Source organism: Nomascus leucogenys, chromosome 20 (genome assembly GCF_006542625.1).
Source record: "Nomascus leucogenys isolate Asia chromosome 20, Asia_NLE_v1, whole genome shotgun sequence".
Taxonomy (NCBI): domain Eukaryota; kingdom Metazoa; phylum Chordata; class Mammalia; order Primates; family Hylobatidae; genus Nomascus; species Nomascus leucogenys.
The window spans coordinates 62,812,645-62,825,747 of NC_044400.1; the positions used below are offsets into that span (position 1 = coordinate 62,812,645).

Below are 13,103 nucleotides of genomic sequence, written 5' to 3' on the forward strand. Positions count from 1 at the left end.
TGGCCACCCAGTAATATGTCCATACTCCTGGTATTTTTTTGTACATTTTTTTTAATTGGTTTTACAGATTTAAACTTGTGGAGACCTTTTTTAACTTCTAGAAAGTATAGATGTTATTCCCTGTTTTAACTTTCTTTTAAAAAGATTTAAATGACTTCTTTTAAATCATTTTGATTTATCATTACAAAATTACAAAAAATGTACATTTTTTGTACATTCTTGGCAATTTAGTGAAGGCATTTTCCTCTCCCCCAGCCCCCAGATAACCATCTTCCACGGTGCTGCAGTAACAACAGTAAAAAATAACGACTGACAGTTCCCTAGCCTTTTGTGCTTGTCATGGTCGTGATCCCATCTGGTCTTCACAACCATTTGTTACAAAGATGACTAGTTGTGTTTGACAGATGAGACTCAGAGAGGTTAAACAAAGTTGTACATTACAAAAATGTACAAAAAAATACCAGGAGTATGGACATATTACTGGGTGGCCAAAGCTATATACTCATGGCTGTTACATATTTAAGGCTTCTAAAACATCCTTCGAAGTCCAATACAAACATTACTAAATAATAACTGCAGGTTCCCTGGCATGTAGAGAGTGGCCTAGGTGCCAATAAGGCAAACTTCAGCCGTATCAATAATATTTAGATTTTTATAGTAACAATACTTCCCCAAAGAGCTATGCTTTGTTTTCAAGTCATTTTGTGTGTATAACAATATTATTTTATGAATTTTATAGTATTTGAGTTTTAATAAATGTGCATTATGTAATACTTTATCACGATTTTGAACTTTTAACTATCTGTTTTCTCTCTTTGCATGTGTCATTATGTACTTAGGAGAAATTTGTGTACTTAATAGAAATCTAGATTAGTGAATAAATTTATAATAAATTTTTTTCACATTAGATTATATTTGTGAGTGAGAAGAGCAGGAACCTTTTTATGCATCTTCTCAAACAAAATATTTCTACTAAATATTTTCTTGGCATCTTCAATTTAAAAGTAATATTCAAACTTCTAAAATACTTATTGAGAAGATAAGGGTATCTGCTGTGATCTAACATTGTTAATTCTAAAGTCAATCATTTGCTCAAGTAGAATTGTTTTTAAAATAAACATGCCATACAGACATTGTTCATTTCATAAACAGTGAGCTATTTTGGTCAAATGCAAGTGCTAGAACTGTTAACATAGAGGTTTCAAAAACTGAGTGAGATTGACTGCACCCCAAATCCTCATACTCTGGTTTGAGGAGCAGACAGTGAGCCACACCATGGGGCTGCAAGTGCACATTATGACTAATGTGTGCAGAGTGTTGTGTGAGTCCAGAAGAGGGAGCAGCTAATCTAGAGACGCAGTATACTGAGAAGAGGTAATTAACTGTCCAAAAAAGCCCTATTTCAAGGACTCAGTATAAAGTCTTCCCCCTGGCTGCCAACCTTTTTCATTCTAATCCACTTTCCATTACACCAATTCAAAAGTTTGTGAGACAAAAGAATAGTGCAGCATTTCAGGTGGAGGTGCTGGTCTGTGCAGTGAGCATGGTGGCATAAAAAGAATATAGGAGAACTTAAATTGATAACTCAGTGTAGCTGTGTTTCAGGTTGTGCTATAGGAGCATTCAGGGGATACATCTGAGCAATGGATTTTCATCAGATTATATGGTGAATTTAGGATTTGGGCTTAGTATTATTTAAACATTGCAGAACCAAGGTGTTATGTAAACTGGAATAACATGATTCGATTTGTTTCTTAAGGGGCAATTCTGGTGAATACGGAATTGGAAGAAGAGAGGTTAGAGGCCAAAAGAAAGATTGTGTAATAAATTCTTCAACTATGGAATGTTTTTAGATAGTTAATTGTTCACTTCTTTGGTATATAGATTTTTTTACTGAATGCTGAATAATTTATTACTTAAAAATCCTCAGTAAAGAAATCTGAAAAACATTCAGTGATCAGTCAGCATTTTCAGTTGTTCCTATGTGTTGTTATTTTTTTTTTTCTAAATGTGTTTCTTAGTCTCAAGGAAATTTCTGCTAAGTGTACTGAATCTAAACCTCTATTATGTTTGTATAATTTCATTCTTTTGTTGTGTGACGGTTTGAATTCATCATAAATCACCTTAAAGTTCCATAAGCCCAAATTAATTATACTCACATTTGTGATATGCTACATTTGTGCTTCTTTATCATATTTTATCATTGTAAACTTGATAGAGCCTGAGCATTGAGATCCTCGATCTGTTTATTGCTATCTACTTCAACGTATAATATCATAGGAAAATTAACTTTGTAATTTGAAACACTTTTCTTGTTATTTAACTCTTCAAAGTTTGCATTTCTGTTTTATACTCTTTTAAACTATGTTATGTGGCATTGACATTTCGCTTGACTGATGATTTTTTTAACTATTACATTTTGTATATACAATTTAAAAAATGAAGTCAACCTAATTATACCACTTTTGTAACTATCTGACATATTTTTTCTGGTTTCTATGTACTAATGTAGTGAGCTTTTTTTAATATATATATTTTTTTCAGAATACTATTGTGGAGGCTTCTATTCAGCTTCCTCCTTCCCTTTTCTCACCAAAGCAAAAAAGAGAACTCAGACCAACGGATGACTCTCTTTACAAGCTTCAACTCATTGCATTCCGCAATGGCAAGCTTTTTCCAGCCACTGGAAATTCAACAAATTTGGCTGATGACGGAAAACGACGTACTGTGGTTACCCCTGTGATTCTAACCAAAATAGGTTTGTATGTGGCATATGTTATCCTGTAGTCAGTGGACAATAAGGCCTTGCAGTTGACTGTTCCTAAAAATGCTTATTTTAGTGTTTTCTCGTTTTAATGAGTCACTAGCGAAAAAAGATCTTGCAGAGTACCCATTACTGTAGAAGTTGACATTTATAATTGTTTATGAAGTTTGTTTCAGAAATATTTTTATTTCCCATTTTCTCCAGATGGTGTGAATGTAGATACCCACCACATCCCTGTTAATGTGACACTGCGTCGAATTGCACATGGAGCAGATGCTGTTGCAGCCCGGTGGGATTTCGATTTGCTGAACGGACAAGGAGGCTGGAAGTCAGATGGGTGCCATATACTCTATTCAGATGAAAATATCACTACGATTCAGTGCTACTCCCTTAGTAACTATGCAGTTTTAATGGTATGGCAGTTGTTAACTTTATGCATAAACACTATTCTAAATTTCTGCTATGCATAATTAAGCTCAAATGAAGTGTTTTTTACTTTTAACATAATTTGCTCCCTTTGATTATATGCAATGATATGTGTTCTAATTTTAATTTTAAAGGGAAATTAAGTTACTACCAAGTGAAATGTATGGGATTGAGTTTGGTATATAGGAATTTTAAATCAACTTTATAAGTCAATCAGTTCAGTTAGTCTTTGACCTTAAAACTTGGAGAGACTGTTGATACAGTCAGATTCCCTCTGCCCAGAAAGAGTGATTTCATTTGCCAAAGGATACACGGTGAGTAGTGAAAGAACATTTTCCTACTTGCAATCTAGCGCTGTTTCCCACTACATGTCGTAATGGTTAGACTCTATTTGAATTTAGAATTAATCATGATAATTTCATTTTTGTCATTGCAAGTGACAGTATTGACACAAAGAATGTCTTTTCAGTTTTAAGGACAGTCTAGTGTTGTTTTCTGTTATTTGCCATTGTTAACACTTATTACAGGTTGAGTCTTATCTCTTATCTGAAATGCTTGGGACTAAAAATGTTTTGGATTTTGGATTTTTTCAGATTTTGGAATATTTGCATTATACTTACCAGTTCATCCTTCCTAATCCAAAAATCCGAAATCCTCCAAGGAGCATTTTCTTTGAAAAGTTTTAGATTTTGGAGCATTTTGGATTTAGGGTTCTTTGGTTAGGGATACTCAACCTGTAATTTTTTGGGGGTAAAATAACAGTTATTAATGTACAGGAGCAAGTGTTTTTATTAATGAGGTCTTTAAATGAATCTGAATCCTGAGCAGATAATTATGAAATAAACCATGCTAGTTCTTATTTTATATTGTAATTATTGTAAGTACTGACATCATGGAGTATATTTAGAGTATAGTGGAAGGAATTACTGATGAGTGTGAAAGACATTTCCCAGAAATGGTTTGAGGTTACTCTGGGTGTGAGGAACTTCTATGTTATTTCTGATTCCAGCTGTAAATCTGTTTTCTAGAAAATGTTTTATCAAAGTGCTAAATACCTTGAAACATGATATATTTTACATTTCATGAATTTTTCTTTTCTTAAAAAAATAGCATTTAGCGCTAGAAATGATCTTGAAGTAAGCCTGAATTATAAATAATTTTCTTTGACTCTTGTGGGTTTTTTTTTTTTTTTTTTTTCAATTCAACTTATACCTTACCTGGTACACAGGTCAAGCAAGCAGAAAGGTGAATAGATTATTTATCAGAGTAAAGGGATTATCTTTTCAGTGACATAATTGAGCATTTTATGCAAGTGCAAGCAACATATTTAAACATGTATGTTTATAGACTCAGCTATATTTGTATAGGCCCTTTATTCAATTGGGATTAACTTTAGTGTTGACAGTTCATCATTCTGATTCTCTTTGTAAATGGAAGATGTCTTGATTTCTGTAACCATGAGTCTGGTTTCTGTAAGTTCACATTTTATTATTGTGTAGTCACCTTTTATTTATTTTTTATTTTTTTGAGACAAAGTCTCACTCCAGTTGCCCAGGCTGGAGTGCAGTGGTGTAGTCTCGCCTCACTGCCTCCTCTACCTCCCAGGCTCAGGTGATTCTCTTACCTCAGCCTCCTGAGTAGCTGGGATTACAGGCATGCACCACCATACCCGGCTAATTTTTGTATTTTTAGTAGAGACAGGGTTTCGCCATATTGCCCAGGCTGGTCTTGATCTCCTGGACTCAAGTGATCCGCCTGCCTCAAGCTCGGAAAGTGCTGGGATTATAGGCATGAGCCACTGCCACCTTTTAAATTAAAGCATGAAGCGTTAAAGTATGTGGCATTTTCTCTTCCATTTTGAAAGTGTTTTCTCATTTAGATTTTGAGTATAAAATAAACAGTGATGTACTGATGAGAAATAATATTCAACATTCTCAGAAATTTATGTAATAGTTAACAAGAAAAAATTGAGCAAAATAAATGAAACACAAAACATACACAAAAATGCATTTTATAAGCCTTCGCTGTGATATTGCACCATGTGAAACTTTTAGTTTTATTTAATCTAATACCAGTTTAAAGCATCCATTTGTGAACTTCCTAGCTGTTCTTCAAAACTATTAAATTAGTACAATCCTTTTCTGGGAGGAATAAGCTATTCTTTTATCTTTCAGACTTTTAATCTCTTAAAAAGTGTAATACACAATTCTTTAAAGCTAAAATATAGTAGTACTAAGATTTTTTTTCTATTTATTTTCAGACTTTTTCCTTTTCTTAAATGTAATTGTGCCATCTAGAGGCAGCAAAGAGAAATATATTTGAAATTGTTGACAAAATTAAAGTTACTGCATGGGAGTTAGTTGCTAATTAAACATAAAGAAAAAGTTAATGAAATTATACCCACTTTTAGGTAGTTAAAGTTATGTTTAGGATTGAAGAAATTGTTTTTAAAAAATTAGAAAGCAAATTAGAAAGCAGTATCTTTTTTCCTTATATTAAGCTTTTAAAAATTGATAAAATCCTATTTTTCTTGAATACGATCTTAATATATCATTTTATATAGTAAGTCTAAATTCCTGTCTTGCAATATAGTCCATAAAACTTTCCTTTATCTGATTTTAAGAGTTTCGAATTTTTAAAAAATGCGACATAAAGAATATACTTATTCATAAGTCTGAGTATACATCCTGCTATACCAATTATTTACTAAGGTCTCACTGGGAGCCAGAAAAAAAAAATAAGCAGAAATTAGATTTGCTTGAATGATATGATCTGAAATAGCCAGGTGGGGCAGGAAGATACACAGGAGATGGTGTCTGTAGGAAAAAACAAAGAAAGAAAACTGAATAGAAAGTAGTGTTATGATTAGGTTCAAACTATGTAGTACTTAATACTTTAATCACTAGTGGTGAAGATAAGCTAATTTATATACATTGATTCCTCTTTTGTTATTGTGTTCACCTAAAAATATGAAACTGGAGAGCATTCATTAATTTTCTTTTTCTAGTGATTCTTTTACATTTGTTTATATAAAACATGCTGAATACCATCTTAATATGTCATAGATTAAAATGGTATTCAAAGCAACTTTGATATCATTTACTCTATAATTGAACATAAATGCTAGTGATGTTTTTGCTTAAATATTTTTAAAATAAGTACTATACTCACATGGATGTAATGTTTTATTTATTTCTACACACTAACATACAGTGAAAGCTGGAAGTCCTACCCATCTCTCACATCACACTGATAAGTAACTACTATTTGTTTCTCGCATATTGTTGAGACCCTCATGTTTATGGAAACAAAATGAATATATGTTCCTATTTTTTTGCATTTTTGCACAAAGGTTGCATGCTATACACACTATTCTAAACCATGCTTTTTTCTATAGAGCAACGTATCTTAACTATGATGGTGATGATGTGTCTTAAAGAAGAGGATGGTGATGATGGTAGTGGTGGCCAATCTTTATTAAGTACTTATGTGTCAGCCACTCCTCTGATGTCTTTATATACATTCAGTTACTCAGCTCTTATAACAGCCTCATGAGATATAGTACTGTCATCACCCCCACTGTACAGATGTGGAAACTGAGGCAGAGGTTAAATGCCATGCTCACAAAGCTAGTGCTGGTATTGGGATTTGAATTCACAGTCTCATTTTGGAATCTGTGTTAATAATCCCTCTGCTAAGTCTTCTTTCTGAAATCCTCTCAAATCAATATACGAGTTTCCTCATTCTTTCTTTTTTTTTTTTGAGACGGAGTCTCGCTCTGTCGCCCAGGCTGGAGTGCAGTGGCGCAATCTCGGCTCACTGCAAGCTCCGCCTCCCGGGTTCACGCCATTCTCCTGCCTCAGCCTCTCCGAGTAGCTGGGACTACAGGTGCCCGCCACCATGCCCGGCTATTTTTTTTTTTTGTATTTTTAGTAGAGACGGGGTTTCACTGTGGTCTCGATCTCCTGACCTTGTGATCCGCCCGCCTCGGCCTCCCAAAGTGCTGGGGTTACAAGCGTGAGTCACCGCGCCCAGCCCCTCATTCTTTCTTATCTCTGATTATTATGTTTCTGCCATAATTTATTTAGATATTTCTCTATTGTGTTTGTTTCTAGTGGTTTGTACCGTGTCATTTTGCACATTTAGTTGAGCATCTGTGAGACAAATTCTCCAAAGAGGAATTGATAATCAAAGGGACCAACTGGTTTTCCTTTTTCATTAAATTGAGGTATTGAGCAAAGTGTACAAATATTGATTATATTTTTACAAAAGAATATGTAAGAACAAGATTTGTACTAGAGTGCTGGACAGTGCTCCTCTGTTTCTCTCTAGTCAGTTCCTGCCACCATCTCCAGGTACCACCCTTTTGATGTCTCTCACCATAGATAAGTTTGGCCTGTTTTTAGACTTTAGTTGTGTAGTATGTACACTTGTGTCTGGTTTCTCTCCTGTCATTACATGGATGGAATTTATCTTCATTTTTGCATTTAGCAGCAGTTTATTCTTTTCCATTGCAGTGTAGTAGTCCATTGTATCAATATGCCAAAGTTTGTTCATTTTATCATTGATAGCCATTTCTGTTTCTAGGTTTTGGGTGTCAAGAAAAAGCTGCTGTGAGTACTCATGTATATGTTTTATGATGGACATGTACACTCAGAAGTGAAATTGCTAGGTTGTAGGCTTTGTATGTGTTTAGCTTTAAGTAGCTAAAGCCATGCAGTTGACCAAAATGGTTATATTGGTTTACAGTCTCAACAGTAATGAGAGTTCAGGTGCTCTACATTTTTGCCATGCTTGGAATTGTCAAATCTTCAGTTTTAGTCTTCTGGTGGTGGTATTGTGATGTATCATTCTAGTTTTAATTTGCATTTCTGTGGCGACTATTGATGTTGAGCACTTCTTTAGCTTTTTATTGGCAGTGTGGGTTATCCCCCTTTCCTGACGTTCCTGCTTAAGTCTTGCCTATTTTTAATTTTGTTGTCTTTCATTTTCGTAATTATTTGTAGGACTTCTTAATATGGGTTCTGAATGTGAGCTCCCTGTTGGATTTATGTGTTGCATACATCTTCTCCCAGTTCATGCCTTTTTTTTCCCTCAATATTGTCTTTTTGTGAAGAGAGTTTCTTAATTATTCTGAGGTACAATTTCTTACTTGTTGTTGTTGTTTTAGTTAATGCTGTTTAAGAAATCTTTTTCTACCCCCAAATTAGGAAGATCTTCTTTTTTGTGTTCTTCAAGAAGCTTTAATGTGCTTTACCTTTTATATTTAGTTCTGTAACTTGACTGGAATTGATTTTTTGTTGATGATGTGAGGTGGGGGGAATAAAATCTTTAAATTTGCATTCTTTGTTCTTTAGTGGGGAAAAAGCAACACAGAAGTAAGTCATAGTCCTCTTTTTAAATTTTTGTTTGTTTTTTACATTTCTGATTTCAGATCTATTTTAAAATTTTAATGGCAAACTCTTATTATAATTCTTTATACCCTGACACACAGGATGCCCTGATATATTTTCTTTGGATTCCTTTCCATTGTTCAGATCCTGGTGAATTTAGACAATTGCTTATTTTAATTATTCTTATTGATACAGTGATAATTATGGAAAACTTCCACTGATTTTTTTTTTTTTTTTTTTTTTTTGAGACGGAGTCTCGCTCTGTCGCCCAGGCTGGAGTGCAGTGGCGCGATCTCGGCTCACTGCAAGCTCCGCCTCCCGGGTTCACGCCATTCTCCTGCCTCAGCCTCTCCGAGTAGCTGGGACTACAGGCGCCCGCCACTACGCCCGGCTAATTTTTTGTATTTTTTTTTTTAGTAGAGACGGGGTTTCACCGTGGTCTCGATCTCCTGACCTCGTGATCCGCCCGCCTCGGCCTCCCAAAGTGCTGGGATTACAAGCGTGAGCCACCGCGTAATTCTGAGGCCTGAAGTAACACTTGTAAATATATGAATCTCTGACAAGTGGACAGTTTTAAAAACTCTTTTTCCATTGATTTAGTAATGATCATCTTTGTGATTTTTTAACACACATTTGATATTTAATTTCTCTGTATTAGTTCAGCTAACTTGTGTGGAGAACTTTGTTTTTCATTTCCTGGCTTAGTTATTAAAGTTTGTACTGAGTAGAAGAGTAACTAAGATTACTATTTAGTGATGGACTGTGGTCATGTGGTTGCCGGAGGGCAGAGTCATTTTCTATTTTATTTATTGCTGTGTTGCAAATGTGAGCAACAGTTTTACTTTTCCTACTCAAAGGTGTCTCATACTACGATTTTTATATAGTGTGTTTAGTAATGTTTTCATTATCATAAAGCCTATATTTATTTACTACCATAATTGAAAATAATTTGATTCAGGTTTCTGCTTTCTCTCTCTCATTGTAGAGCTTTAATTTGTTTACTATCGTGGTATTCTAAAATTCTCAATTGCCATAAATATTTTTATATTCTTTTTCTTTTTGAGGCGGAGTCTTGCTCTGTCGCCCAGGCTGGAGGGCAGTGGCTTGATCTCGGCTCACTGCAAGCTCTGCCTCCCAGGTTCACGCCATTCTTCTGCCTCAGCCTCCCGTGTAGCTGGTACTACAGGTGCCCGCCACCACGCCCGGCTAATGTTTTGTATTTTTAGTAGAGACGGGGTTTCACTGTGTTAGCTAGGATGGTCTCGATCTCCTGACCTTGTGATCCGCCTGCCTCAGCCTCCCAAAGTGCTGGGATTACAGGTGTGAGCCACCGCGCCCAGCCTTATATTATTTTGTATTGCCCAGTCTAGCCAGATTTTTTTAAAGGTGGGAAAGCTAATAATGGCTTTTAATTTTTTTAGTAGTTCTGTTTTACATGGTTAATACTACGTGCATAACAGCTTTGATTTGCCTCTTAGCCCCCAAAGTCTACAATATTTACTATCTGGCCCTTTATACTATACTTTTCGCTAGGTTCATGTTTCAGCAGGAGACCTCTTTGCATGTGGGCAGGTCAAAAATGCTCTTGTGGGATTAATAACAGAATAATAAGGAACTGGAACTGAAACAACTCAACATAAAAAAAATTTTGATTTAAGAAATGGGCAAACGATCGGACTAGATATTCTGAAAAGAAGACATACAAATGACCAACAGGTGTATGAAAAAATCTCACCATCACTAGTCATCAGGAAAATACAAATCAAAACCACAATAAGATACCTTACCCCAGTTAAGTGGTTTGTATCAAAAAGACAAAAAATAACAGAATGTGGAGAAGAGAACTCTTATACATTGTTGGTGGGAATGTAAATTAGTACAACAATTATAGGAAGTAGTTTGTAAGTTTCTTAAAAAACTAAAAATAGAGCTACCGTATGATCCAGCACTTTCACTGCTGAGTATATATTCAAAAGAAAGGAAATCAGTATATTGAAGAGATACCTGCGCTCACATTTACTGCAGCACTATTCACGATAGCCAAGATATACAATCAACGTAAGTGTCCATCAGTCCATCAACAGATGAATGGGTAAAGAAAATACGGTATATATACACCAAGGAGTACTATTCAGTCATAAAAAGAGAATGAAATCTTGTCATTTGCAGCAACATGGATGAGCCTGGAAGTTATTTTGTTAAGTGAAATAAGCCAGGTACAGAATGACAAATAGTGCATGTTTTCACCCATATGTGGGAGCTGAAAAAGTTGATCTCATGGAGGTAGAAAGGAGAATGGAAAATAACAGAGGCTGGGAAGGGAAAGGTCTAGGAAGAGGGCGTGAAGTAAGGTTGGTTAATGAGTACAACCAAGTACAGATAGAAGGAATAAACTCTGGTGTTTGATAGCATGGCAGGGTGACTGTAGTTATCAATAATCTATTGCATATTTATTGCATATTTCATATTTCCCAATTTGATTTGGTCATTACACATTATATGTATGGATCAAAATATTACATGTATGCCATAAATATATACAGTTATTATGTGTCAATAAAAACATGTTGAGAAAAAAATGCCCCTGTGGAAGCAGTGCCTTGTGTGACCAGTGACAGAGGTACTCATGCCTTCGTTCAGTCATTGTTGCCCTCTGTTTCAACATCTGGTTTCTTTTTCATTCTGTGTCACATTTGTTTGACTTTTGAAAAATAGCAATTTTTTTAAAATTTTATTTTTAATTTTTTTTAGAAACAGGGTCTCGCTCTGTCTCCCAGGCTGGAGTGCAGTGGCACAATCTCAGCTCAATGCAGCTTCAAACTCCCTGGCTCAAGTGATCTTCCCACTTCAGCCTCCCAAGTAGCTGGGGTTACAGGCGTGCCCCATTAATGTTTTTATTTTTATTTTTTGCAGAAATGGGATCTCACTATGTTGCTCAGGCTGGTTTCAAGCTCCTGGCCTCAAGCAATCCTCCTCTCTTGGGCCTCCCAAAACTCTGAAATTCTAGGCATGAGTCACTGTGCCTGGCCAAAAATTACTGATTTCTTTTAAACTTGAATGCCATAAAGAGTATATTTTGAGAACTAAATTGGCTTTTAGTCGAATGTTTTATTCGGTGATATCCAGCTCCCCATGTTGTTACTCTCTGCCAAGGGCTATGGAAGGCACTTTTACTGCCTTTTTTCTACCCCTTCTCCAAACCCCCTAAGATGATTAGAGGAGTCTCCATTATATAGTGAGGTAACTGCCCCAAGTCTTATAGCTGGTAAGTGGCAACGTGTTATTGAACATTTCCTGCAGTAATCTAAAGCGGGCACTGCACAAAAGGAGTTGAGAAGCTAAACTAGATATTGAAAGTTTATCCTCAGTTATTAGTTCTGTACTGGAATAGAAGCTTTTCATTGAAATTTGAGGAAAATATATCTCTTGTCACTAGCATCTAACTGGTTTTCATTATCCCAACATTTCTTTGAATTTCTCTGCTAATATTCTGGACTTTTAACAGAGTGCAACTATTTTGAGGCCATGTATTACAGGCTAGTGTTATGGGCATCTCACAAAGGCAGATTGCTCAGAATTGGTCCTGACAGGCTTTTCTCTGGTTTTTTCCCTTTTGTGTATTTAATTTACAGACTTCAGGGCCTCCAAGGGTTGAAACTGTTTTCTGTCTATCCCTGTATATCCATTAGTTGGCACTATGCCTGGCCATGGCGTGCACTCAATATTTGTCAAGTAAATGGGTGATTTGTAAGTTAGAGGCTCATCATAGTATAGTTGAGTAGTCTAGCTGGAGTTCAGTTTCCTGTGTTCTCATCTGTGCTTCCCACTTGCTGTGGTTTTTGTCATTAACTGTTCAGCATTTGATAAGGCGAGGGGTTTGTTAGGCATCCTGATACCATATTTTTAGATCTGTAATTGTAGATTGTGAACTTCTGATTCTTCCCTGGGAAAATTTGCCCCTTCCCTTGCTGCTCTATTGAGGTCATCTTCCATTTCCTTGTCTGGTTGTCACTTATTCTCTTACTTTTTTTTTTTTAAATCTACCTTTTCTTGTTTCAGATATTTTATTAGTAAGAGCTTCCTAATTGGAGGTATATCCACTGTGGGCTCCTTCCCTTATTCAGTAGTCACTTTTTAGCTCTAAGAGTCAGTGCAGACAGAGAATTTAGTGAAGGGATCTGGTAAACCTACGGCTTTGACTCTTACAACCCCGGTTATCTGACATGGTGGCCAGGGTGGAGGTGTCTTTCCAACTTGCTTTGGTCTTTTATAAAGAGAGTAGCATTAAGATGCCCATTGTTTTCATTTCAGAGAGGCAGTGTCTGCATTGTGTTTGGGAGCAGGGACTTGGCAGCCAAGCTCCTTTGAATCTAATCCTTAAGGCACATAACTTTTCTGTGCCTCAGTTTTTTAACATATAAAATGGGGCTGATAACATACTTACCTCATACAGTTATGGTGCTGGACACAGGCAGTGCCTAGATTGTTCACAGTCAATGCCTGTTAATGTCTATAAGTGA

General features: G+C 35.8%; 1 protein-coding gene across 2 annotated transcripts in view; it reads left to right on the top strand.

Annotated features, from left to right (window-relative positions):
- The window catches only part of ADGRA3 (adhesion G protein-coupled receptor A3), a 131,510-nt gene that overhangs the window by 102,005 nt on the left and 16,402 nt on the right, over positions 1 to 13,103 (top strand). Inside the window, exons 13-14 of one of the 2 annotated variants that reach the window (XM_003258532.3) lie at positions 2,545 to 2,758; positions 2,969 to 3,177. In XM_003258532.3, the coding sequence (XP_003258580.2) occupies positions 2,545 to 2,758; positions 2,969 to 3,177 (423 nt within the window). The remainder of the gene's footprint in view (positions 1 to 2,544; positions 2,759 to 2,968; positions 3,178 to 13,103) is intronic. The other variant, XM_030801127.1, reaches the window with a different exon arrangement.